Source organism: Ascaphus truei, chromosome 4 (assembly GCF_040206685.1).
Source record: "Ascaphus truei isolate aAscTru1 chromosome 4, aAscTru1.hap1, whole genome shotgun sequence".
Taxonomy (NCBI): Eukaryota; Metazoa; Chordata; class Amphibia; order Anura; family Ascaphidae; genus Ascaphus; species Ascaphus truei.
In genome coordinates this window covers 316,775,974-316,801,991 of record NC_134486.1, presented here as the reverse complement: position 1 = coordinate 316,801,991, position 26,018 = coordinate 316,775,974, and the positions used below count along the sequence as shown (strand labels likewise).

General features: G+C 44.0%; 1 protein-coding gene across 5 annotated transcripts in view; it reads right to left on the bottom strand.

Moving 5' to 3' along the window:
- UBE3D (ubiquitin protein ligase E3D) overlaps window positions 1-26,018 on the bottom strand; it is a 181,082-nt gene that overhangs the window by 150,323 nt on the left and 4,741 nt on the right. For 3 of the 5 annotated variants that reach the window (XM_075597939.1, XM_075597937.1, XM_075597938.1), the window contains exons 2-3: window positions 22,758-22,954; window positions 11,369-11,459 (exon numbers count right to left, since the gene is read on the bottom strand). In XM_075597939.1, coding sequence (XP_075454054.1) covers window positions 11,369-11,459; window positions 22,758-22,791 — 125 coding nt within the window. In that variant the 5' untranslated portion in view covers window positions 22,792-22,954. The remainder of the gene's footprint in view (window positions 1-11,368; window positions 11,460-22,757; window positions 22,955-26,018) is intronic. The other 2 variants (XM_075597940.1, XM_075597941.1) reach the window with 2 other exon arrangements.

The following is a 26,018-nucleotide window of genomic DNA, read 5'->3' as shown; positions in this document are numbered from 1 at the left end:
CCAGCTAATTGCTGGTATTTAGCATAAGCCTTTAACCACTATAACGAAAGAAGCACTGCATATAGTATCACATACAGTACCGTACCATCACACATCAACAGTACCGTACCATCACACATCAACAGTACCGTACCATCACACATCAACCACTGCAGCATTCCAGTGTGATTCCAATCTATTCCTACAGTATATATAAATGTAGAAGTGACTACACCAATCACTGCTTCTTTTAGAGGGGGTAGCTTACACTGAGCCCAACCCGACAAATAATTAGGAGTAAGCGAAGTTGAAGAAATATAAATGACTTTCAGGCTGGGGAAGTCCTGTTTTTATTGCTAGCCAGTTGGCCGAGTAGTGTCAGCGTAACACATTCACTCTTAGGAAACTGCATTATAAAGCACTCACCTGAAAATCAAGTTGTAATCATAAAAATCCATAAAATAAGACTTACATCTTTAAAACCAGGAACCTGCCCTGCACAATGTGTAGCAGAACGAAACATCTATCATTTTATGACTGCAATTAAAAAGTTTGTCGCAGCTGTGCTGCCCAATGCTCTGGAGCTAAAGTGTATCATGAAATATGAAAAAAAAATAATTATCCTGTTATTAAAAATAAATCCAGAATCCCTTGCTGCAGTGGAAGCGCTGTATGCTGGGCGATAATGGGGAAAGACAGGTTGCAGACCTGTCTAAGACATGCAAATGAACATACAGTAATATTTACAGTTGTGTATATATATATATATATATATATATATATATATATATATATATATATATATATTAAATAACCAAATTTTTCTGAAATCTGAGACACCCCTTACCACTGGGTATCCCCATGGCAAGTTTAGATTGTTATGTTGTAAAATTTTCTGGTCCAAGTTAAAAATTCTACAGTCCTGGGTGTATTTTGGTGCTCAGAGGTATAAGGGGCAGATTATTCACAAACATGGTATTGAAAATATTAAATAAGTTTTCAGAGTTCCCTTCACTTCAATGACAACAACTAAATGCTGGGGCATGTGCATAGAAGATAGTGCTTACCTGGGACCTTCAAAATTGAAAATTAAAAAGGTAACTTATAGTTACCATACACGGTGAGCAGGAATAACAGCGTTATACATGTCTTCAAATAGTGTGTACATGGCAACATAGCCTTACATTCAGAGCAGTCCAAAAGTGGAGCACAATACACTCACATACTCATGAGTTTTGTCGCCCGCTCTATACGTCATAGGGAAGTCTTCAGTGTCCAATTTTTGATGGTGCAGGAACTGAGAAAAACATGGAGGTGCTGTGCACTATCGGTTCAAGAACATATAGATAGATCGAGCGGTAAACTCCAATACAAATTTTGATTTATATCATCATAAAAAAAGGAGGTAAAACATTTTTAACACGCGTTTCACACCTTAGCGCTTTAATCATCTTGATAAAGATGATGTAGGTGGTTTTTTTGTTTGTTTGTTTGTTTTTTAAAGCTGCAGTTCAGTCTTTTTTTTTTTTTTTTTTAAATGTCTTTTTTTACTTCAATAGTTTCATGTGGGCAATCTCTAATTACCTAAAGAACTGCATAGCTGCCGGTCAATTCGTTCTCCGTCTATTGATCGGCAAAGTTTGGCGACATCTTTAAATATTTGGAATGTAAATCGTTGCTATAGGAACAAGCATGCTTGTTAAAATAGAATACAAGAAAATTGGTCTTTCAAAGTAGTAGTTTTTAAAACAGAAAATGCTAAAAGTATTTTTTCTTACTACAGAACTGATTTATTAAAAAAAAAAAAAAAACACACATGCAGGATATTGCCTGAACTGCAGCTTTAACATGACAAAATAAATCTATATTTTTATTTAAGTTTACAATCTCCCACTCACGTAGTTATGTCACTTAAAATTATTTGCCAACATCTAAAATGTTTAAATTAATTCCAATAAAAGGACATTGCAAATGTCAGAATTAAAATCTGGAAACCTATTTCAAAAACTGCAATAACCCAAGATATTTTGACAAAGCGTTCCAAGATTTTTTTCATTCCTCGGCGCAGGCCAAACAATGAGGCATGGTAAATATAAAAAATACGAATTTCCTTTAAGTCCAAAAGCACAAGGACAGACAGATGACCAATTTCTTATAGTATTGGTTGAACTATTTTGGAAGGAGATTACCCTAGCAAATATCTATGCCCTGAGCAAGAAGAGTTCCACATTTTTCAACACATTCTTCACCCTGTTGGGTATCATAGCAGAAGGCCAGGTTATCCATTAAAGCAACTTCAACCTGGCCATAGATGCTGCCAGGGATAAGTGTGGCACTTCCAAAGCTCCCCTAACGCGTAAACTAACAGATTACAGAACTCTGAAAAGAGACCTAAATGCCTTAAAACTTGTGGATACCTGGCGAGAATTGAACCCTCAAACAAAAGACTATACCTTTTTCTCTTTTCCAGACCAATTGTACTCATAATTAGACTATATTTTTTGTAAGCACAAGTTTTATCAACCAAATCCCGCGTTCAACTACACATAATATAACGTTGTCAGATCACTCCCTGGTACAGTAGTAACAGAAATGGTCAACCTAGATATCAAGAGCCCAAAACCAAACTGGACACTCAATCAATGAATCCATATTAAAAAAAACAGAAACAAGAGAAATCTAACAGGACCTGGAATTCAAACTAACGCAGGATGTGCGACATCTCTCTGTCCTTTGGAAATCCCATAAAGCCACAAGAGGCAAATTCAAATCTATATCCTCAGGTAGAAAACGAGGGTGATGCCCATTCTATAACGCACAAAACAAACACAAAATAATAATCTGAAATAACTGAAGCTTTCAAAAAGAGGCAAAAGCAGAACTAGATATATCTCACATCGAGAGCTGAGAAGTCCTTGAGATGGACAATGGATTATTTTTATTTTTTTAGTCAATAAAGCACTCACCCTTAGCACTCAAACAGAGAAACCAATGTCCAAAAAACAATATGCAATCTATCCGATTAAAATCGAACCTCAAATCCAGTCTCCATAATAGCAGAATTGTAAAAAATAAAAAAAAATAAAAAAATAAAAAATTAAAAGGTCCAATGCAAAAGCCCAAGAATAAATACACTGGGAAGAGTTGAGCTACAAGGAAGGGCTAGATAGGAACAGATGTGATGGTACAATCCTGTGATTTGTCCTTGTACTAAGCATCAGTCAAGCTGCTGGTGGATACCAATGATTTTTTTTGTTAATGAAGAATGCCAACATATATGAATGCATTCCCAATGCCAATAAGATACTTGGTTCCATGGGACATGACTTTCCTGCATCATGAGCATGTGATCACAAGGTTGCCACCCCCTCAACTCACCCCCCTGATTTTAATAATGGAAGAGGCATTGCTCTTCCCGAGAGCTTTAGGCACAATCTCCCCTAGAAATGGACAACAAATAATATTAAATAGCGACATCCACTGGACAGTAGAAGGACAACCAGACTGCTGGCCTTTGAAAAGTTCACGGTTACCGATATGTCAACAATAAAAAAATAAATTGTAGCCCAATGCTCATATCTTGGAAAATGCTAAGCTACATCCATGTTATCTCCCGATCCTGTTCCATTCATGGTTCTGCAAGTCACAAATTAGCATAGAAATACAAGAAAGAGAACCTTAATACAGGAGGGCGCAATCTTTTTCCCCTGTGCCCCCCAGCTGGCTTTCCCCCTGTCCTTGCGCCCCCACCCCCATTACCTTGATTCACACGTCCTTGCGTCACGTCATCGCAACGTGACCTCACGACCCTGCGGCGTCATTTGCCATGGCGACGCGTTACCAGGAGAATCTGAATCAAGGTAAGCTTTACAGAGGCCCCGCAGCTCCCCCAGCATTCATTCAAATGCCTTCAGGGAGCGCGCGCGGGGCCTCTGTATACCCAGCGCTCCCCCCCAGCGAGTCTCGCGCCCCGTCCCCCACTTTGCACACCGCTGCCTTAATACATTGCGATGAGTGAAAAAAGTAGACTAAATAGAAGTCTCTTGGTATTAAGTTGGGAATACTTGTATCACAGAACACTCACGGTGCCTCTTTCCCTCACAGCTCATTCCAACTATAGAATGGAGACAAAAATAATTATTGTAAAGCAGCAAAAACATCTCAGAGGCACCTCAGAGATCCTTTCCATCACATCTAACAATAGGTTGCTGAGCCACTCCTGCTTGTACATATTCTCCTGCTGGGTATTAGTATTAGGCCGCGATTATACAAGAATAACCTGCCCAATCCCTATGAGGGTGCGCCTAGTGCACGCACGACTGAGCATGATGGCGCGGGCGTGTTTTGAAAAGACAAAAAAAATTGTCTTTTCAAGCAACGGCCGCGTCACGAGCGGTTCTGCCAATCACGGTGAACCAGCCTCGTGACGCGCCCGCCTTGCCTCCCCAATCGCTTCCATCTGAATTCACACATCACTCGGCCGAGAGGCACCCGCAATGCGATAAACACTTGCTAGCGCGGACTATAATCTTAGGCAATTATTATACTTAGCGCGGGCACAATGCTGCACATGCACATGGTGCACGCATTTTTTGCCAATAGGCCAAACGCTGATTCGTGCGTTTAGGAGGCGTGGCCATGATGTCACACGGGCAGGACTCACTGTGATTGGCTCAGTGTCACATGGCACGGCAGCCGCTCGAAAATACAATTTTCTTCGTATTTCCACCAAGCTGCCGTGCCAACGCTGTCTGCGCGCATCGGCAGTGGATACACGGTCGTAGAAAGACAGGTATTTTTCATTGCGGTGTGTGCGGACAACATGATATTTCAAATAGCCAAAAGTCTAATATCTGTTAAATAAAGCTGCAGTTCAAGCTGTCGTTTAAAAACAAAAAAAATCATTCAATATGTGCATCAATACAATCTACACACTGAGAAGTGATTAGCTAAGTGTAACGCTTGCGCTGCCCACGAGCAAGACAGGACACCGGTACTGATGTGGGGGAAGTATAGAACCACGCACCCACAGCAGCGGAAGCGGGCCTGGCAGGCAGATTGTCAAACGTAGCCGGGTCTGGGTTGGGGAGAGCGGGTTAGTGGATACTTGCCAAGGTCTTGGATTGGAGAGTTCAGAATAGTTAAGTCCGTATAGCCGTGGTCTGGGTTTGGAGAGGTCAGAATCATGGAAGTCCGTATAGCCGTGGTCTGGGTTTGGAGAGGTCAGAATCATGGAAGTCCGTATAGCCGTGGTCTGGGTTTGGAGAGGTCAGAATCATGGAAGTCCGTATAGCCGTGGTCTGGGGTTGGAGAGGTCAGAATCGTGGAGGTCCGAATAGCCGTTGTCTGGGTTGGAGATATCCGCGGAGTCGAGGGTAAGCCGGGGTCAGTACCCAGAGGGGTTCCAAAGTCAAGCCGGGTCGGTACACGAAGAGTTAAACTGCAAGAGAACACAGGACAGGGAACAAGGCACAACAGACGCAGGAGCTCAAGGCTACAACAAGTTATGCTCAGCAAGGTAGGAAAGGAACTGCAGGGTGTTTGTAGCACACAGTAACCAGAAGCAAAGGAGGCGGAACGGAGGTGCGGCCTCCGCGGAGGCAAGGATTGGCTGCAGGAGACAAGTGGGCTAAATGAATACTTGCCACGCAGCTGGGGAGCGGTGCACGTCGTCACGTGTGTGCGCCGCGCTTGAGAGAAGCACGGCGCGCCCGAGGAGACGGAGCTAAGCTCCGTGGCACACTATAAGAGCTGCATGTGCGTGCGCGCTCTGTAAACAGAGCGGGGGTGCGCGCACGCGCTGGTGCCAGAGCTGAGGTCTGAGATAAGACAGGTAAGGAGGGAACACGTAGAAGAGGACGTGTTCCCCGATTCCTTACACTAAGTTGCTGATCGATCCGATCTCCTGTAATGGATCGCTGAAATGTGGCTGATGGTTCACTAAATGCATCTTGGGTCGCTCTTCTGCTGCACCGACAGCCAAAGTTCTGTGAGGAAGATCATGTGACCAGGCAGGCACTAGATTCAATTGGTTCACTGCTAGAAAGGGCAGGGCTCAAAAAGGTGCTGCTGTTTCAGAAGGGGAAGGGGGTGTGACTTTGTATATGGTGCTATAAGAACAAAATTGCCAGTTAAATTAGAGTACATTAAAAATGTCTAAGAGTTTTTTTGTTTTTTTTCAAATGCTACAAGTATTTTCTCATAGTACAGAACTAATTTATTAAAATATATACACATGTAGGATATTGCTTGAACTGCAGCTTTAAATCCTGGATCACACTATGGGAGTTAGCGCTTAATCTTTGTTCTTGTAGACTCTTTCCTGGATTTGGTAAGTGACCTTTGAGGCTGCAGTTACTCCATATACTGTAGATCCTTTTTGAAGTACTGTATCGTCTTTTCATCTACAAGTACTCTGCAGGATAAGTACTTTTTGAGACTGTTTCTTCCATTTGGACTGCAATTATCTTCACCACTAACTCTTGTTCTGTTATTTCTATAGTATCACAATTACCAGTGAGACACACACACACACACACACACACACCCACCCACCCACACACTTTTCATTGCTGTTCTTATTAGACATGGGATGTCTTGATATGGTTACGGTCATCCTTCCGTTCTTCCGTTTCTATAGATTGACCGGTTTGCCTGTGTTCCTCCTCTCTGATACTGTGTACACTTTACACAACAATACTCATATCGCAAGATATGGAAAAGCAAAGCAAGTCAGTATATTTCGCAACACATGTCACTGCTCTAACAGTTCAGTAGGGTGGGGGTTTGAGGGGTGGGGAAATAAAGAAACCTAAAATAACGAGAAGAAAAAAAAAAAACCTATAATAATTCCAAATGAAAAATAGAAAGAAGCAAAAGATTCAGAACTGAGGTCTATTTTCTAATGTTTCCTAGCTGCAAAACTGGGATAAAACCAATGCAAAGAAAGCACCGTATTCATCCAAGACAAGGAATCCATTGAAAGGAAATGGATTGTTTTGTAAATTTGGTGCAATTATTTTGCCCTACTTTTAGAACAGAGGTGGTACAGCAGACTTAAAAAAAAAAATGATAATTCAAATATGCTACTATTTTGGTGTTTAGCCGCAGTCCTGAGGAATTGCTGAGAAACATCTGAATAAAAGATATTTATATATACATTTTATTTATTTTTTTACATGTGATGTGCCGGCCTCTGTTACAAAGTGCATGGAAATGAGTAGGTGCAGCCCCTTCCCAGGACTGCGCACCCGGCACTCCATGTTTACATTGCTGTGCACTTAATTAATAATAATAGTTTGTTCTTGTATAGCGCTGCTAGTTTTACGTAGCGCTTTACAGAGACATTTTGCAGGCACAGGTCCCTGCCCCGTGGAGCTTACAATCTATGTTTTTGGTGCTTGAGGCACATGGAGATAAAGTGACTTGCCCAAGGTCACAAGGAGTGTCTTTACTCACTGAGACACTCCTTCTCCCACATGGTTCTATGGCCCTAGTTTTGCAGCTAGCATTTGCCACCAAGTAGATGCCTGTGTTCCTACACTTTAATCTGTACATGGTTTATACTTTGTGCTGAAGTTGTAATACAGCATCTTTACTCCTTTCCAACCATATATTAACCAAGCAAAACATGTCAGCATTGTACAGTTACTGAAACGTCCTTCATCAAAAGCTCCCTGAATTACAGAAGCCGTCAGATTGCCTCTGTAATGGCAATGAAGTGATGATTCAATTACTCCCACATTGGCCATAAATCAACGTATCTCAAGACGTTTTACAAACTGGATTACATTTAAATTATCAGGCCAAGCTGCAGAACTGACAATGCTAAAGAAGACTGTGGGATATTCTCCCGCAGATCATACCAGCTGTATAATCATGAGAGTCCCATTTTCTATAGTCTCTCATATGCGCTCATCCCTACCCACCGCACAGCACCATCTGTTAGCAATTCACACCAACGGACTGGGGCCGACTATAAACGGTGCATTCCCACTTACAAACAGTTACCCAAACAAATGTTCATACCCAACTACAGATGGAGGGGGACATTTGATCGTGGCCGTTTGGCCGCGACCAAACTACCGCCGGCGTTTGGCCGCAGAGGGACCCTTCGCCACAGTCGATCTGCCGCTGGAACCTCCACCCGCGTCTAGGAGAAGGTACGTTTTTGCGGTTTGGGTGAGCGTTTCAGGAGTTTTAGCGGTTTGGGGTAAGGGGTTTAAGAGGAAGGGCATAAGATAGGGGGTTTTAGGGTAGGAGTTACCCGTAGACACTTAAATCAGCGGCCGATGGTCATTTAGTCGCAGTGAAATGGCCCCAACCAAATGTTCTACATCAACTACAGATGTAGTAAGACTTGGGCCGCGTCCATGCTCGGCAAGACAGCACTGAGGCGTCTGCACGCGGCGCAATCAGTAATATGATCCTCTTAGAGGATGTCTTTAGAGCGCACGACCAGAGGCGGCGGTGCTCGCGATGCGCGAGGAAACAGAACAATTTGTTTCCTCGCGCGATGCCTGGGTCACGTGAGCGGTTCGACCCCGGGGGGGTGACCACGACACATACCCCTCATCGCGTCAAAATACAGGGCACGTATAGCTCCAGCTGGAGCGAAGCGTGAAGCCCACTCACGGTCGCACATGCGCACTGACCCACCATGGACTCAGCCTTACTGTCTTCAGTGCGGCTGCTGGGGCGACCGGCGTGGTCTCGGCACCGGATGATTAACGCTGCAGCGGGTCCCGTTCAGAAGCATGGACCCCCCGACATTGCGATTACGACACACTGTCCTGGTGCCACGGACCTTTGCGTCCTTGCCGCCGAGGACAGTAAGCCTGACTGCATCTGTAATAATGTCATTATATTTTCTTTCCCATTCAAAACCTATGTCTGATATTTCCCACAGAGTTATCGCAGGAAACCTACAATGCTTTCCCAACACCCACATGTTCTCTTATCTTCTCGTGTTTCCTCATGAACAACAACCACCTAACAAGCGATGCTAACAGTCCAGCGTTTATGCTTGAGGCTGTGTTGAAGTTGAAATGGTGAATACACAATTTTTGAAGTTCGATTACTTTATCCATGTACTGATAACAGAAAACCAAGCGAATCTAAGGATTAATTTCACGACAAGACCTCTAAGTATCGGTCAAGCTACCTCTCATCATATCTTCAAGAGCCACCTGAAAGGTCACTGTCAGAGACGTGTTCAGAGGTATGCAATGGAGACTGTTTTAAGGTGAAATTAAAATAAGGCTTTATTGCGCCTGTTGCTTTAAACACCGCAAAAATGTACATCAGCAAACAAAATCTGCTCCACTCTGGAGTATATATACACTTGTGAACCAGTTCTCTCTAACTGCGTGGTTAGCCCAGCGATTCACCAGCCCAAATCATAGAGACATTCCTATACTTAGATAGACATAGATAATAGTCTTAAAAGAAAAGTCTTATCTGTTAGCTGGGTAGCTGTAGGGGAAGGCTTCTTTGTTCTCCTGGTGTCCACACCCGTGTGTGATAAGGCAATGTCAGGATCCAGGTATAGAAGTATTATCCCCTGTGTCTTGTTGTCAGCTTGCCGCTTAAGACATCTGTCCTTCCTTGGTTCAGCCCAGTTGTGGACTAAGGAATCTCCCTTCCTGTCTCCGAGGCAGGCTTTTACTAACACCTGTAATCAGCCAGGTGGTGTTAGTTAATTGCCTACCAGCAGTTAACCACCACACTGCTGGATTAGAGGCACATTTGTGAACAGGGATAAGTCCCCTGTTACAGTCACCTTCACAATTGTGATGACTCAGGAGATTCCTTCCCCTCCTTGTCCCTCTCTCCCATCTCCTGTTGCCCCTTCTACTCCTTCCCACTCCTCTCCTTTGCCTTCCACCTCTCTCCCCTTGCCGCAGCGCGTTCCCCGCAGGTCTCGCATATCCACGCGGTCCCTGAGTCCCTCCTATGATCCTCCCCGCTCCCTCTCTCCCGCGGTGCTCGCATTACCTTCCCCCGTGGTGGCATCCGTCCCGTTGCCTCTTCCCTCCATGGTGCCCGCGGCGCGGCGTTCCACGCGCCTGGTGACGCGACCGGTGCGTGCGCTCCCTCAGCCCACGATGGGCACGCGCACACACTCCTCCGCTGGTCTCCCTGATCCACCTGCTCCCTCCTCCCTGCCTCTGCATGCCGTCTCGCGGTCGCAGGTCACGCGCGCGTTCCCCTTCTCTGGGCTTTGTGCTCCTCCTGCGTCCTTCCCTTGTTCCGTGCGGTCCCTCTCTGTGTTGCAACCTGTGCGCGCGCATCCCCAGCTTACAGAGGGCGCGCGCACATGCTCTTCTTATCCTGTTCCCCATGTCTCTGCCTCCCAAGCCCTCCAGGCCATTCCCCTGCCTGCCCCTTCTGTCTCCTCCTCTTCTCTCCCTGTCGTCTCCCACTTCTCTCTCTACTCCTCCCCTCTCTCCTATTGGTATGCCCTCCTTTATAACCCCTGTCTGTCCACTTCGTCCTCGCTCGGCATAGTTCCTGTTTCCCTGTGTGTACCTGACCTATGCTGTGCTCCCTCTGTGTTCCTGTTGTTTCCTGCTCCTGTGTTATCTTGGATTTCCCTGGCTTTGACCCCTGCTTGTCCTGGACTACTCTGCTCTCTGGTATCCCTTGAACCCTGCTACGCATTCTACTTCGCTTTCCTCTGGCTTCCTAGGACCTGGCTTATACTCTTGACGATTCTAACCTCTGGACTCCTGGACATTGGCACACGGACACGACTACTCCTACGGACATTCCCAAGCGTTGCAAGTATAACTAACAACTCTTCCAACAGGCCCAGCAACGCCATACCACACTCCGGGCTTGCTCCCACTGCTGTGGGTGTGTGGTATCATACCGTTCCCACCTCAGTACTGGGGTCTAGCCAGGTCTGCGGGCATACAGGCGTGACAACAATAAAGCAATACCATAGCACTGCAATGCAACTTTGTCACCCATTGTCACTTACTGTTGACTTTGACCTACAGTACAAACTGCACTTTCATGTACTCATTCTGTCCCTGTAGTCCTGCCAATATTCCAGTTAGACTTTAAATGCTGCAGGCCAAGGACTTCTATTCCCCTAAGGTTTATTTAGTATGCACTTTTCCATATTTGTATTATTCTTCCCTGTATTCGGTCTTGAATATTATCTCGGCAAAGCTGTGTACATTGACGCTATACAATTAAAAATACAACACAACACATTCAATTATTTAGGAACTCCTCTGAGGTTTAAGCCTCCATTCAGTAAGCAGAATAGAAGTGTGTACCCATACCAAACACTGCTTTAGATCACAGCATGTTCATTTCTAGCAGGGGGCCCGAACAATAATTTCTCTGAATAGTACATTTGTGCATTTGAATTCCTTACTGTTCTTTGGTTATGAATTCTCCACAAGACTGGCAATAAAACGTGTAGTTCTTATTAACCTTCAGGATTCCGTGCAGAGCTGAAACCATTTCTATAAAAACAAAAATATAATATCGTTTTAAAACAAATGTCGACAATCAATGCAAAATCTTTTGCTGGCTTTTATATGCATTCAAGGGCTCTCTTTCTACTAATCCATTTCTTTAGAAGCAACAGTTTTAAAGAGAGTGCACCTACAGCCCACACATAAATCTTAACGCTGGTTGCTAATGAGCACCTGTCAAAGTAATATTTTTAATCATTTTCTTTCGAGAACACCCAAAAAGCTTCAGGTTTTAAATACATATACTGCCTTGTGAGCACCTTTTACGTTTTCACAACTGCAAGTTTTGCACAACAATTTTTACACATGGTATTGTTAATTAACAAAAAAAATACAAAAAAAAAAAAAAAAGCCACAGCCATTAATGCACCACACCACTGTGCTGTTCTGCAAAGTCACAATGCCTGGGAGCCAGGGACCCCTATGATGGCCGCTGAATGTCAGGGTTTCAGGCAGTTTAAATCAGCCTGGAAGATGATCACTTCCATTACTGTTCAATGGGAATTGCTCCAGAGCCAATGGATCACATGAAGAGGCCACAGTATGATGCTTCAGAGAAATGGTCAGCTTCTGGCAACCTGTGTCAGACATTGCACATGCACAATTGCCTTCTGTCCTAGTTATGCCTGCAAAAGCTACAGCACGTGCACACCCCTTTAACCATTTCCCCGCCAGAGGGTTAAGCCACTGCCTTCAAAAAGAGAAGCAGGAAAATGCAGCACAAAAAGGCAAGGTAAATGTTTCAAGACCAAACCTGTGTATGGGCCACCATAAGAGAGATCTGCCCAACATTGGGCAAGTCATTCAACTTAACCCCCCCCCCCTCTTTTTAATGTGAGAAGACATAAGAAGTTAAGAAAATAAGCACATAATATATAACATCAGCGAGATTTAGGAAGAAAAAAAATACAAAATTATATATTATATATATTCTAAATGTAATTATTGAATTATAAGGTTGCTGATGTCACTGAAAATCACACAGCTCGCAGGTCTGTTAGCATCTGTAACTGACTGGATTAAATGCGTCTGTAAGAATGAGGGGCGACCTGGTTCTGCCACTGAATATGTGCCCCTGTTGAGGGCAGCTAGCTTGCACTGAAGGAAGAAGAGGGGGGGGGAGCAGTGTGAGCAGAAAGTTAAGGGCAATAAGTTTTGAAACTGTTACAAAATGATTTTGCAAGTATGAAAGGCCCGGAGGGACTCGTGTTATTTTTAGCCAAGATATTGTCTGTTGTAGTTGTTCAATAGCACCGTTCTCTCAGTGATGCTCATTAGAAGTAATGTAGGTTGGGGAAATGATTGATTTTGCTCATGCTTCTGAAATAGAGCACATTAGTAAGAAGTGAGGAAGAGTAAAACGCTCAAGGAAACAGTGCCCTCTGCTGGCCACAGTATGCAACAGTTCAAAAACATATTGGTTCTCAGAGCCTCCCCCCACTTCCAATATCAAATAATGTAACGGGCATTAAGTAGGTCTTCCTTAATAGAAATGCCACAAAAAAAAAAAGGACTGGTGCATACTGTATAACAGTGGCCTTTAACTCTAACCACAGCAATATGTGCAGAGAAGACAAAATGTCACGGACCAACGTCATTTAGTCTATGTGCCTTTTATATTTGCACTAATTGTAAGTGATCACTTTGGAGGTTTTTTTTATTATAAACTATTCCTTTATTAAATTGTGTTTGGATAGTCTGCACTATGGTGTTCTCCTGTCTCCTACCATAGCCTACCCCACACAGCATCTAACCCAAGAGGTCATCATATACAACTTTGGAGTGTACTGTGCTATGGTGATATTAGCAGATTACATTCCACATCAGGACTGACTGGTTGGCATTCTTTTCTTAAGTATTTTGTAGAAAGCAAACACAAGAACCCACAGATCCAACAATGTTATAGTGTAATCATGTGTTATTTGGGGTACAGGCAGAAAAATGGCAAAACAGCACCACACGGAATTGCCTCAAACCCCTGTATCCCCACTTCTTAGACCACAAAACCAAAGACCAAAAAAATTGGCTTGGTGAGTTCAATCACCCGAGTACAGTCGTTGGGTTTGATTGTCATTTCATAACAAAAAAGAAAAACAAAAACACATCTGTGCCGTGGTATTACATTTATACGTGGATAGAACACAGCTAGTTTTAGGCCTCGTTTATAGCGCGCGTGCGCACGCGACCATGTGACGTCACGCGCACTTGGCCCGCACGTGAAACATGCACTGCAGGGTGGAGACATCGGGATGCGACCTGTAGGCGTGGCTTCACGTGAGCGATTCGCCCTCGTTGGCTGAACCGCTTCACGTGACTCGGATGTCACGCGCCCGTTGCTCGGAGACAGAAAATATTTTGTCTTTCCAAAACGTGGTCACGCCGTAGCGCTTCTGCACGCACTATGTGCCGCACCATTGGAATGCAGGTACTTGTTTCGGTACACTACAATCGCGGCCTTACAGCACGCAGAGTCCTCTCAGTTATGAGCAGGGAAGACACCACTTCAGGGGACAGCACCTTTTTACACAGGATTGAAGTAGTGGGTCTCCAGAGCTGAACCCCATTAATTTCAGCTCCGGGAACCCCCTGCTTCCAGAAATATAGACCTCCATAGGGGGTGCCGTAGTCGCTCCGGCTGGCTAGCAGGGTTACACTCTTCTGCCCCTCCTTACATCTCAGCCTCAATTTCTCGTTATGCACCATCCCCACTCTTGCGTTCTGCTCAAGGATGTCTTCTGTCTACCCCCTTTGTATCTAAAGCTCTCTCCCGCTTTAAACCTCTCACCGACTGCCTAGAATGCCCTTCCCCTCAATACCCGACTAGCACCTTTAAGACACACCTCAAGACACACTTGCTTAAAGAAGCGTATGAGTAGCACCGTGGATAATACTATACACGATACATAAACCTTGGCCCCCTGCAGACGCACTTACCAGAATTCCCTCCTACTGTCTCTGTACGTTCTTCCTACCAATTAGATTGTAAGCTCTTTGGAGCAGGGACTCCTTTTCCAACATGGTACTTTTATGCCTGAAGCACTTATTTCCAAAACCTGTTATTTGGATTATTTGTTATTTATATGATGGTCACGTGTATTACTACTGTGATATGCTATGTATATTAATGGCGCTATATAAATAAAGACATACATACATAATGGCTGCTTTTCAGAGCGACCACAGTTTGTGGGCCCAATAGGAAGCCATGACGTTATCCAGTGCGGCTTCCTATTGGCCCATGTATCGCGGAGCTTTAAAAAGCAAGAGTGATAAGTATCTCTGGAAGCAGGGTCTCCGAAGCTGAAATTAATGGGGTTACACTCCTGAGGACCCCTGCTTCAATCCTAGGTAAAAACACACAAAAAAAATGTGTCTATGTGTCTAAATGTTGTCTCCCGCCATACATTTTCAGGACACCCCTGGCATGTGGTTGCGATACCCTGGTTGAGAATCGGTAGAATAAACCCATCATGGACCTCTGCCAACACTGAATGGGTTAAATGCCACCAATTCTTACTTCTACTTGGAAAACTTATATGCTCCCTACAACAGCAAGGTTGTGTGGGAACCTCTTCCCAGGCTCATCTTTCCACACCATTGTTTTTCTATTTATAATCTCTAAATGAAACACATGAAGCAGGCATCTAATTAAAGGGCTTATTATTGATGACTTGTGTGCACTGTTCTCTCTATGGTATCGAAGCAGAACAGGACTCGTACGTTTGGAAGTCCGCAGTGCCCCACTAATACGGATCGGAGAGGAACATTATTCTTTTCTGTGGGGACTTCATCTGATTTTCAAAGCTCAAAACAATATCACATGTTCTATTTAATATGTTTGTGTCACTATTTAAGCCGCGACTGAACGGCTTCCCAGTGCATAACAGGCCGCTCTGGCAGTTAATCAATGTGTGCTAAGTGCTAGGGAACCTGCATCTACACTGCTCTACCCGAGAGTTAGCAGAGAAATGATGCGCACACACACTATACATTAGGCTTGGGCAATACATGAAAGTTAAGATGTTGATTGTTATACTGTATCTGTTCAATATGAGGCATAAAAACAAAAGCAGAAGATTATTTGTTTCAATAAATTAGAAAAAAGATTTTCATTCAAAAATGTTAAAAGAAAAAAATCATTTGGAAAGTATGTATTTTTCAGATTGATTAGAAATGAAATGTGGGGGTTGTGTTTGTTTTTGAATTAGACTTGTATATTAATTTAAAAACAAAATCCTTACTTCCGCCTATGCCCAAAAGGAAAGAATTGAGAGCAAGGCAGCAAACACGGTGCAAAGTCAGGCTGTGATTATACCGGAAACCGCCCGCGGGGTCTCCTGGAGAGACACCATGCCGCTCAAAAACAAGCGTTAGGCTGCGCTTAGTGCCGGCGCGGCAAAACAAATGCATTGTCGCCGCCGCGTGCGCTTAAAATGCACACGACGGCATCAGAGCTACAGTGCTACCAGAAATCTGGTAGTCACTGTTATTTGATATTTCCGGCGACGGTCTCCCCTGGCGGCCAATCGGGAGCTTCTCCGTGCCTGTGCCCTCCCATTTTATGACGTCGCTGGCCTTGCAGCAAGCGACGTCGGCCAAAGCCAAATTACAACTCTTGCAAATGGCGACGGCGACGGGTGACGTCATCGGTCGCGTCACCGGCACTATAAGCGCGGCCTTATACATCCCTGAAAAACTGCTTATACCAAATTCTCCTGTCTCCCCGCTCGCTGCTGCAAAGCAGGAGACAGTTGAGGAGATGGGCAAATTTATTTTCAAGCAGTGACAGCCACGTCACATGACGCAGCCGTCCAATCACAGTGAAGTTCAGTGCACCAATCATGTTCCTCCAAAATCTAACCAATGAAAATCCTAGAAAAAAAAATTTACCTCAGGATTTCTTCATACAAAATACAGTTTTCCTTTATTGAAAAGCCATATACAGGCATACCCCGCTTTAAGGACACTCACTTTAAGTACACTCGCGAGTAAGTACATGTCGCCCAATAGGCAAACGGCAGCTCACTCATGCGCCTGTCAGCACGTCCTGAACTGCAATACCGGCTCCCTACCTGTACCGAAGCTGTACGCAAGCGGGGAGACTATAGAGACTGTTACACATGGGTTATTTACATCAGTTAAGCATGTATATGACGATTGCAGTACAGTACATGCATCGATAAATGGAAAAAAGGTAGTGCTTCACTTTAAGTACATTTTCGCTTTACATACATGCTCCGGTCCCATTGCGTATGTTAATGCGGGGTATGCCTGTATACTGTACCTGGAAGAACATACCATACACATTGAAGAACATAGATGATTATTGACTGACTTAATTAAAAAATAACAATAAAAGCAATTAATTAAATTAATTATTGATTCTCCATGTTTGTTTTGCTGAATCCTGTGAGGAACAGGAAGTGTGGTAAAGGAAGTGACATCTGAGCATGTCTCCCCGGCAGTCGCTTGCTAAATCTCTTGTGCATGTGCACATGTAGTTCTGCATCGTCGCTACTTATAAGCCACAGATAAGTGCTGCTGCACTGAATCTCTTGGTATAATCACAGCCTAAACCTCCAAGGAAGGAGGGGAGAAGGGTAGGAGGGGAGCTGCGATCCTGCCTATATTTTCACTTTCTCCCAAAACAGTATCCGCTCATCTCCTCCTTAAATCCCTCTCCTTCCCATCAGCTACAAACTTCTCCTCCTTACCTCCAAGGCTCTCCACTCATCTGCTCCTGCCTATAACTCCGTTTTTACTTCCCATTATGTCCCTGCTCGTGTCCTGCGCTCTGCCCAGAGTGGTCCTCCTTTCTAGCTCTGCTACTCACTCTGACCTTAACCCTTTCCCCCTCACTGCCGCTTACCTGTGGAACTCCCTCACACTCGGTATACACCGAGCACCGTATCTCCCCACCTTCAAATCAAACCTTAAAACTCACCTCTTAAATGAAGCATTTCAATGGCCTGGACTCATGGCTACTGACTCAGTCGCTCCTACCAACCACTGTGGCCAAGCACTGCCATCTACTGCACGTATTCCCTCACCTGCTGTCTCTGTAAGTCTCCCCACATACCACTTAGATTGTAAGCTCTCCGGGGCAGGGATTTCCTTTCCTATTGTCTGACTTTGTTGCACTTATTTCATTATAATTCCCTGTACTGTATTGTCTCATTAGTAAGGTGCCGAGTACACTGCAGACCATATATAAATAAAAGATATACATACATTTCCCAACTCTAAGCTGTTGCCTTTTAATGAAAGTCACTGAGCTGTAGCACACTCATTCCCAGCTGTAATTATATCTTTTACATTAGGCCAGCCAGAGAGGACGGCTGAGGAAAAGCCTTTATGCACGTGTACATTTGTATTTATACAGCACAGAGCTTTACAAAGGAGACAAAAGAATAATACACAGCATTAAATGACAGCAAAAGCAAACAAATGGTATATCAGACAATAGCCAAGGGGAACCCTGCATGTCTCACAGACAGATGGGTACAGAAGCAGCAGCACTACAACATCAATACACAAAAAACACAGCGCACAACGCTCATAGTGTATTAAAAGATATATTAAAAATAACCAACAAATAAGGGTAAGTATTGTGCGTACATCAAAACAAAATTAAACAGGCATGTCAGGGGTTAATGTTACCCATGCACCAGACAGAACGCCAATTCGGATGTCATCAACGAAGATACAGGCAGTTCCCCGTGTCTCGGCCTCTCAGTCCCAAAGTAGAGCCTGGATAGTCCCACTCGCAATGGTAGAAAGTCCAGCAAACTCGTGGTGTACACGAGTGGTGTCGTGGTATCAGTCGGTTCTTTCAATAGCTGGATACACGCTTCTCAGCCCACCGATCCGGCACTTCCGGGTTTGTGACGTCACTAGGAAGCGACGGTGCGTCGCGATCTTTCCAGTCACCGAGTGAGCTCGCAGTAATATGGTCGATGCAAATTGAAAAAATCGTTAAAAAACACTGGGCAATTTTATCAAGTGACCCAATATTGGGGGCCCATATTTCGAAGTTTCCTAAATTTATATACAGGAAAGCAAAAAACCTGAAAAATACCTTGTCCCCTAGTGATATTAACATCAAAGAGAATTCTGTTGGGGAAAAAAGGTGGCTTAGTACTAAACCTGTTGGAAACTTTAAATGTGGAAAATGCTCAGTGTGCAAGTATTTGCATCCTGATAAAAAACATTTATGTGTAAATCAACAGGAGAAGTTTTTGAGTTCTCTGATTTCATCTACTGTAATTCAGACCATATTGTTTATTTAATTGAATGCCCCTGTGGCCTACATTATGTGGGGCGCACTAAGCGTCCACTTAAGGTGCGCATTCAAGAACATATACGCAATATTAAAATTGGTTTTATTAAACACAGTCTTTCCAAACATTATGCTCTGCATCACGATAGGGACCCCTCCTCTTTGCTCTTTAAGGGCATTAAATATGTCCCTAGAAAAAGAAGGGGCGGCGATAGGGTAAAGGAACTATCTGTCCAAGAGACCTTCTGGATACAGAAATTGAGAACATTGTAGCCAGGAGGTCTAAATGAGCAGTGTTCGACAAACCTATACATTTGCTCGCCCCGGGCGAGTGGATTTAACCCCCGGGCGAGTAAATATTGGCCCAAGCAGCACACGTTTGGTACTAGGTGGCGAGTAGATTTTTTTGTGTGGCGAGTAGATTTTTTGGTGATTTGTCAACCACTGTAAATGAGGATATTGATATTTGGTCCCTATACTAACAAATGGGGTTCAGTATTATGATCCTCTAGTCTAGGGTTAAATTCCTTGTTATTTATCTGTTTCTCTCCAGTGCCGAGTTGTCATTTGTTCTTTTTAACTTATTTATATTTTTAAACTGATATGTGCTTCGTGCTTCTTTTTCTAAGATCAAAACTCCCTGTATACTGTATGTTCATTTGAGTCTGCAGGTGCTTACAATACCATGTTTGTATATTCTAATACTTTTTTCTCTTTATTTTAGAGCCGTTTTTTCCTATGTGTATCAGTGCATTATTGTTTGTGTGATTAAAGTTTATTTTGTTGTTAAATTGTTGCCTATAGTAACCATCTTTGTTGTTACCCATGGAGCCATTTGACTCCTCCCCGCTTCCTCTGTATTGGCTGAAACATCTAATTGATGGGCCAATCAGATGTAAGCGTGGGGTATTTCAATGTTGTTTAGATTAACCATTCATTATTCCCTGATGAAGAGACCGTAAGGTTTCGAAACGCGTTGGATTAAAGGTTCGAATTGTTTTAGCCCATTGGACTCTCTACCACACTACTGCGAGCTCACTCGGTGACTGGAAAGATCGCGACGCACCGTCGCTTCCTAGTGACGTCACAAACCCGGAAGTGCCGGATCGGTGGGCTGAGAAGCGTGTATCCAGCTATTGAAAGAACTGACTGATACCACGACCCCACTCGTGTACACCACGAGTTTGCTGGACTTTCTACCATTGCGAGTGGGACTATCCAGGCTCTACTTTGGCACCGAGACACGGGGAACTGCCTGTATCTTCGTTGATGACATCCGAATTGGCGTTCTGTCTGGTGCATGGGTAACATTAACCCCTGACATGCCTGTTTAATTTTGTTTTGATGTACGCACAATACTTACCCTTATTTGTTGGTTATTTTTAATATATCTTTTAATACACTATGAGCGTTGTGCACTGTGTTTTTTGTGTATTTTATCTGAACTTATAGGGGGTGTTTTTGAGCCATCCCTGGTATCTCAGCTGCAGACGCTCCGATTATACAGTGTCCGTGAGGTCACGTATTGATTTACACATCACTGATTATCACTTCACGTTTGTGTATTGTTTGTAGTTGCGCACCTATTTTCACTTCTATTCACCTACAACATCAATGACTCCCAAGGCTGGGATAGCGCAGCAATAAGGCAAAAATTTGCATATTAACGGGTCATTTCCCCCCCCAATATTGTGATATTAGACGTACTGGTATATTACCCATTTCCATTATGCACTGCACATAGCAATTAGGTGATGCGGCAAAGCTGCACATTTATCGTCTGTGCCACTGTTAAGACGCCCGGCAAATATTTTATTTCACTTCGGTTGTTTCTCTAAAGCAGGAGCCACACAGTCATTTATTATTGTGGGGAGCGCATCATATCAAATAGGCACACTTGTCCTTTTCTCTCATTTTGCCCCAAATCCCCAATTTCTGCACCTTTTTAAACTTGGAAATATATAATGAAGAATCCCTGCTCAGCTGGTCAATCGTAAACGTACTGGAAACCATTTTCTCTCTCGTGTAATAGTTAACCTTTTTAAACTTCACATTTTTAATATAGAAATAAAATTAAAAAAAAAACAAAAAAAAAAAAAACGGACAAGCTATTTTGTTTTCTGTACAGAATAATGTAAAATATTAATACCATAGGTAGGCAGGACTGTTGCTTTAAATTATGACTTAAGTGAGGCCTGCACAACTCCAGCCCTCGAGGGCCGCAAACAGGCCAGATTTTCAGGATATCCCTACTTCAGCACAGCTGGCTCAATTAGTGGCTCAGTCATACTGAGCCACTAATTGAGCCAGCTGTGCTGAAGTAGGGATATCCTGAAAACCTGGCCTGGTTGCGGCCTTCGAGGGCTGGAGTTGTGCAGGCCTCACTTAAGTGCTTCCATTCTTAAATATTGACAAATTAAGTGGTTATTTATCTGTAGTTTGCCGGTGCTCTGATTTTCATCTAGGTCTTTATATCAGAATTTAAAACCAAACTGTAGTATTAGAAGTACCAAGTACTGTAGAATTACACCGTAATCTGCAAAGATCACATCTCTCGCACTGCAAACAAAACTTATACATACTAAAAAACAAATCAAACCCACATCACAATGAAGAAAGGGAGAGGTTTTGTTATGAGCACTAATTTCCACTTCTCATTAGGCTTGGGTCTCGCTGCATACGGCGGCGTGCACGCCACTCACTAGCTCCTTACTTCCTCCCTAGTCAGTCCCAGTCCCTCCTCATGTCCAGGCTCACTTCGCACTGTGACGCGTCAGCCAGCAGGGGCTACAATAGGATTGTGATCCCAAGCGGCGATGCGTCACGTGGTGTGGCAGGGAGCCAATGAGGAGGTGAGATCTCCAGCAGGGGGGTGGATCCTTCCTCAACCATGCTCAGCCCTCAATGCTGGACACACACACAGACACACACAGACACACACAGACACACACAGACACACACAGACACACACAGACACACACAGACACACGGGGATCAGAAAATGTTCATCATGGCCTTGCACCCCCATCATGGCCCCGCCCACCCAACCCATTTTGGCCACGCCTAAAAACAGCTCCCTACAGACCGCGGCCAAGTGCCGTGCACGCACCGCCAGGACGCAGAGCGGGCGCGCCGGCGTGTGCAGCGGGGCCTCAGCCTCACCCTTCATACTGCCCCTCTCCCACTTTATTTTAGTGCTTCCCTCCATCCTTACACTTCCTCTGTTCCATTATAGCATTATTATTAATATTGACTCGTTTCCAACCACTATTCTACTTAGATTGTGCTTAGCTCTGCAGGGCAGGAACTGCCTTTCTCCCCATATTTTACACTTCTGTCTTCAGCCCTTATTGGCTATCTAATATTGCCCTAAATCACACGCAATCAAGTGCTATGTACAAATAATTTGTAAAAATTAGGTAAGCTCTTGAGGATGCTGCGCTAGGACAACCACCTGAAAAACGACGGAAATAATATTTAGCGGGACCACAACAGAGAAGTGTACAGTATAAGAAAGGTGCTATCAGCATCAAATGCTGTTAGCTGCAGTGTTTGGTTTCCTCTTTTCTCTATGCAGTGGAAAAATACAAAAGACAGTATAAAATGTATAGTGTAGGACAGGGGTGCACAATCTTTCTCCCCTGTGCCCCCTGCTGGCACCCCCTCCTTACCTTGGCCCCAGCGTTCTGACGTCACGACGTCGTCGTGTTGCCATGGCAAACGCGCGTTATTTGACGCCGCATTGTCAGAAGCCGTCTGAGCCAAGGTAAGGGACCTTACAGGGAGGCCTTCGTCGCTCCCCCCCGGCATTTAATTTAAATGCTTTCGGGGAGAGCGCGGGGGCCTCTGTAAGTGCCCTTGATTGAGCCACCGGCGCGGAAGCCGAGATATCCTGAAACCCTGTATTCGGTCACTGTCCCAGTAGCACTCCAATTGACACAAACAAATATATATTGAAATAATATTTTGCCGGGTGACAGACAAGTTTAGAAGAAAGGTGCTAGTACTTGTGTTGCAGTCGGCCCACACCTGCAGGCGCATGTGTAACCCTTCTCCGGAGACATGCTGTAATCCGCGGCAGGAAGAAGGAACCAGCCTGACCGCTTCTGGGAGACGGACCCTCTCACGGTGCTCAGGGGTCTGGATCTGTAAGGCTGACGGGCTCACTGACACATCAACTGGAAATCTTCTGTCTTCAACGCCTCTAAAAGAGAAACACATACAACATATTACAAATGTTACTGCGCTGCCATCAACGTACCACACTCCCCGATATGGGGGCACTCTCTCCAGCTTAATGACGTTGTACAAGCGTGTGCTAGTTTACTAAAAAAAGACGGTGTAGCTCTCAGAAGCAGACAAAAGGCGGTTGTGTTGCACACTATGGCTCTTGCCCTGGAAGGCCGCGATTACAGTGCCCACGGGGCCGCCAAGACAAATACCTGCATTCCGTTGGAGGTGCACATAGTGGGCGCGGGCGCAACAGGGAGAGGCTGAATCCAGGAGACAAATAAATTTGTCTTTCCATGCGACGGCCGCGTGACGTCAGTGTCACGTGAAGTGGTTCAGCCAATGAGGGCGAACCGCTCAGATGACGCCATGCCCCCCCCGCCTGCAGTGCAGGTTTCGTGCTAGCGCATCTCGTCACGCGCGCTTCAACTGTAATCAAGGCCTAAGGTGTGATAGTGCAGATGACGTGCTATCATCGCATGAAAGCCTCATTTTCTTTGATGTTGCTTTCCCGCAATAGTACATCATCTGCGCTTATCAGGCCTTGCAGAATAAGCCCCTATATACGAACTAGAAGTTATAGTATAGGTAGCCTATGTATGGTATCAGACCGGACACATTAATGGTAAAAACCCCAGTTCTCTGCTTGGGGAAATATTAATTTCATATGACATTTTGGGAAACGGTTAAATGTGGCAGCGATTGTAACTGATCAATGCAGATTTGCAATAACTGGAGATGTAGTTTTTTTAAGTTACTGTATACACGCAATCGATTGACCTCATGAGGGGTTAATAATTCATTAGGTTGCAATAGTGGGCAGTATCACCTATAAAATCCCATTGTCTGCAATGTCTACCTATGACATCACCTCTGTATGTATGTAACATATCATATTAGCCCCTTTAGCACACAAAAGCATACAGTGCTGTTAACAAGTAACAATGGCTGTCACACTTCAGTGAATCTAACCCCAGGTGTTTTGAGGATTGCAAATGTATTCAAATGTTTTCCAATCTAACACTCAACATCTCATATCCCTACATGATGCTATGCTCGGTCTATACGGTCTGTAAGCCCACAAGACAAGCGCTTTCACAAGGACAAGGCAACCGCACCGCAAGCCCCCCTGATAGCGAGAAGTTAAGTAAAGTAAACCAGGTTTCTCACATTGGGTGATCACGCCAACAATCGGACAATTACCTGTTTATTACAGAAATGCTATTTGTAAACGCACAGATTCGTATATAATTAAACCAAGCTACCTTTTACTTATCTGACGAAAGTAAAAATGTATATATTCTCATTACGATTTGTGCAGAAATTAATCTTCCCATTATTTCGTTATAAGTTGAGAATGAAAGAAATGGGTCTGGCGGTGCATCTGCTCCTGAGAAGAAAAAACTGCAGACCGGGGCTTATCCCTGGACAAAAAGCTTTATTGGCACATAGCAGCTGAAGAACAACTCTTACGCATTTCGCGCGTCACTCCGCGCTTTATCATTATATTTAGTTCATTACATTTATGTTCTTCATTTTTACTCCTTTGCTTGCGACTTGCCTTTAGTTCCTGAATACTGGACTTTTATGGTGTGCCTTTTGTTGCCATTTCATAGCTATTATACTGATACAGCGGCCGTTATTCGAACACTTCACGCGTCATGTACATCGGAATCCTGATTTGAAACCGCGGGATGAATTCCAGCCTTCCCGCACTAAGATGCGAGCACGGCGAGAGAAGAAAAACTAATTTTAGTGTTCTGGCTTTTAAAAACATGAAATTGACACAGTAGCACAGTACTGTACACATTACAATTCATCCATTTTTTTGCAAACAAAGAAACAGAATCCATGAAATTCAAACAAAACATCTGCGATAAGCGCGGGTGCCTGTAGGGCGATTGGCCGGGTTCATGCTGCGTGGGGTACAGCAGAGAACTCAAAATCGGAGCCATGATGTGTTCGAATAATGGCCGCTGCATCAGTAGGTTATTAAAGTGCAATAAACAGTCTATTACCAGAATGTGTCCATATCTGAAAGGGGAACTGAAATGACAAAAACTCCAAATGCATTTTTTTTTCTAGACCTGTATTAGTTCATATATTCAGATGTATTAAAGCACATAAAGAGATCAGATTTACAGTAATTCCACCTAATGTTTTGGAAGAGTGGGGTCTCCCTCGTTCAACCCCATCAGTTTAAGATATTTTAACGGGCATTTAAAAAAAAAAAAAAAAAAAGTGTAGGGTGACACACCTTGTGCCATATTTAATAAGAGGTCTTCTGCCATACCTCACGGCCTGTTGACTTGAATGGGGTGTAACGGTAAGGGGTCTTCCAGCATCAGAAGGTGCCTTACGGCAGAACACTGCTTTGGAAAATATTATCCACTATGTTGTCTTTGCCCTCACGTTTATGTATCTACCTGTACTGCTCTGCTGCATCTGTGCATTCTCTTTCTTTTGTTAATAATAACTTTATTTTGAATAGCGCTTTCTCCCAATACGACTCAAAAGTGTTTCCCAATTACAGTATAGTGTCTGGTACGCAGCAGATAGGATTTTTACAGACAGCCGCTGCCCTGATAAGATTACAATCTGATTTTGGTGCCTGAGGCACAGGGAGATAAAGTGACTTGCCCAAGGTCACAAGGAGCTGATACCAGGAATTGAATAAGGTTCCCCTGCTTCAAACTGTGTCATTGTTTACAGTTCACTGAGCAACTACTGTTAAATGTCTATACATTGTGTGTAATTCAGGTTTCTGGCCTGCGTGTGTATATTGATATCCTTTTGGAATCAGGTTTGTCATGGCTCACTCGTTTTAAGCTCCAACAGTCCCCTAAGTTTTTGAAGCCTCACTAACTTAACTACTTTTTTTACCCGATATCCTCCAATTTAACCCATCTGAGTTCTCAGACATTGACACCTGTGATTGTCTCTCTACTGTATCCGCCCTGTGATATTCCCAATTACAACCAAGCAAGTTGTTTATACAACGATGAGTCCACCTGCCTCCTGTGTGATTGGTTAATGCA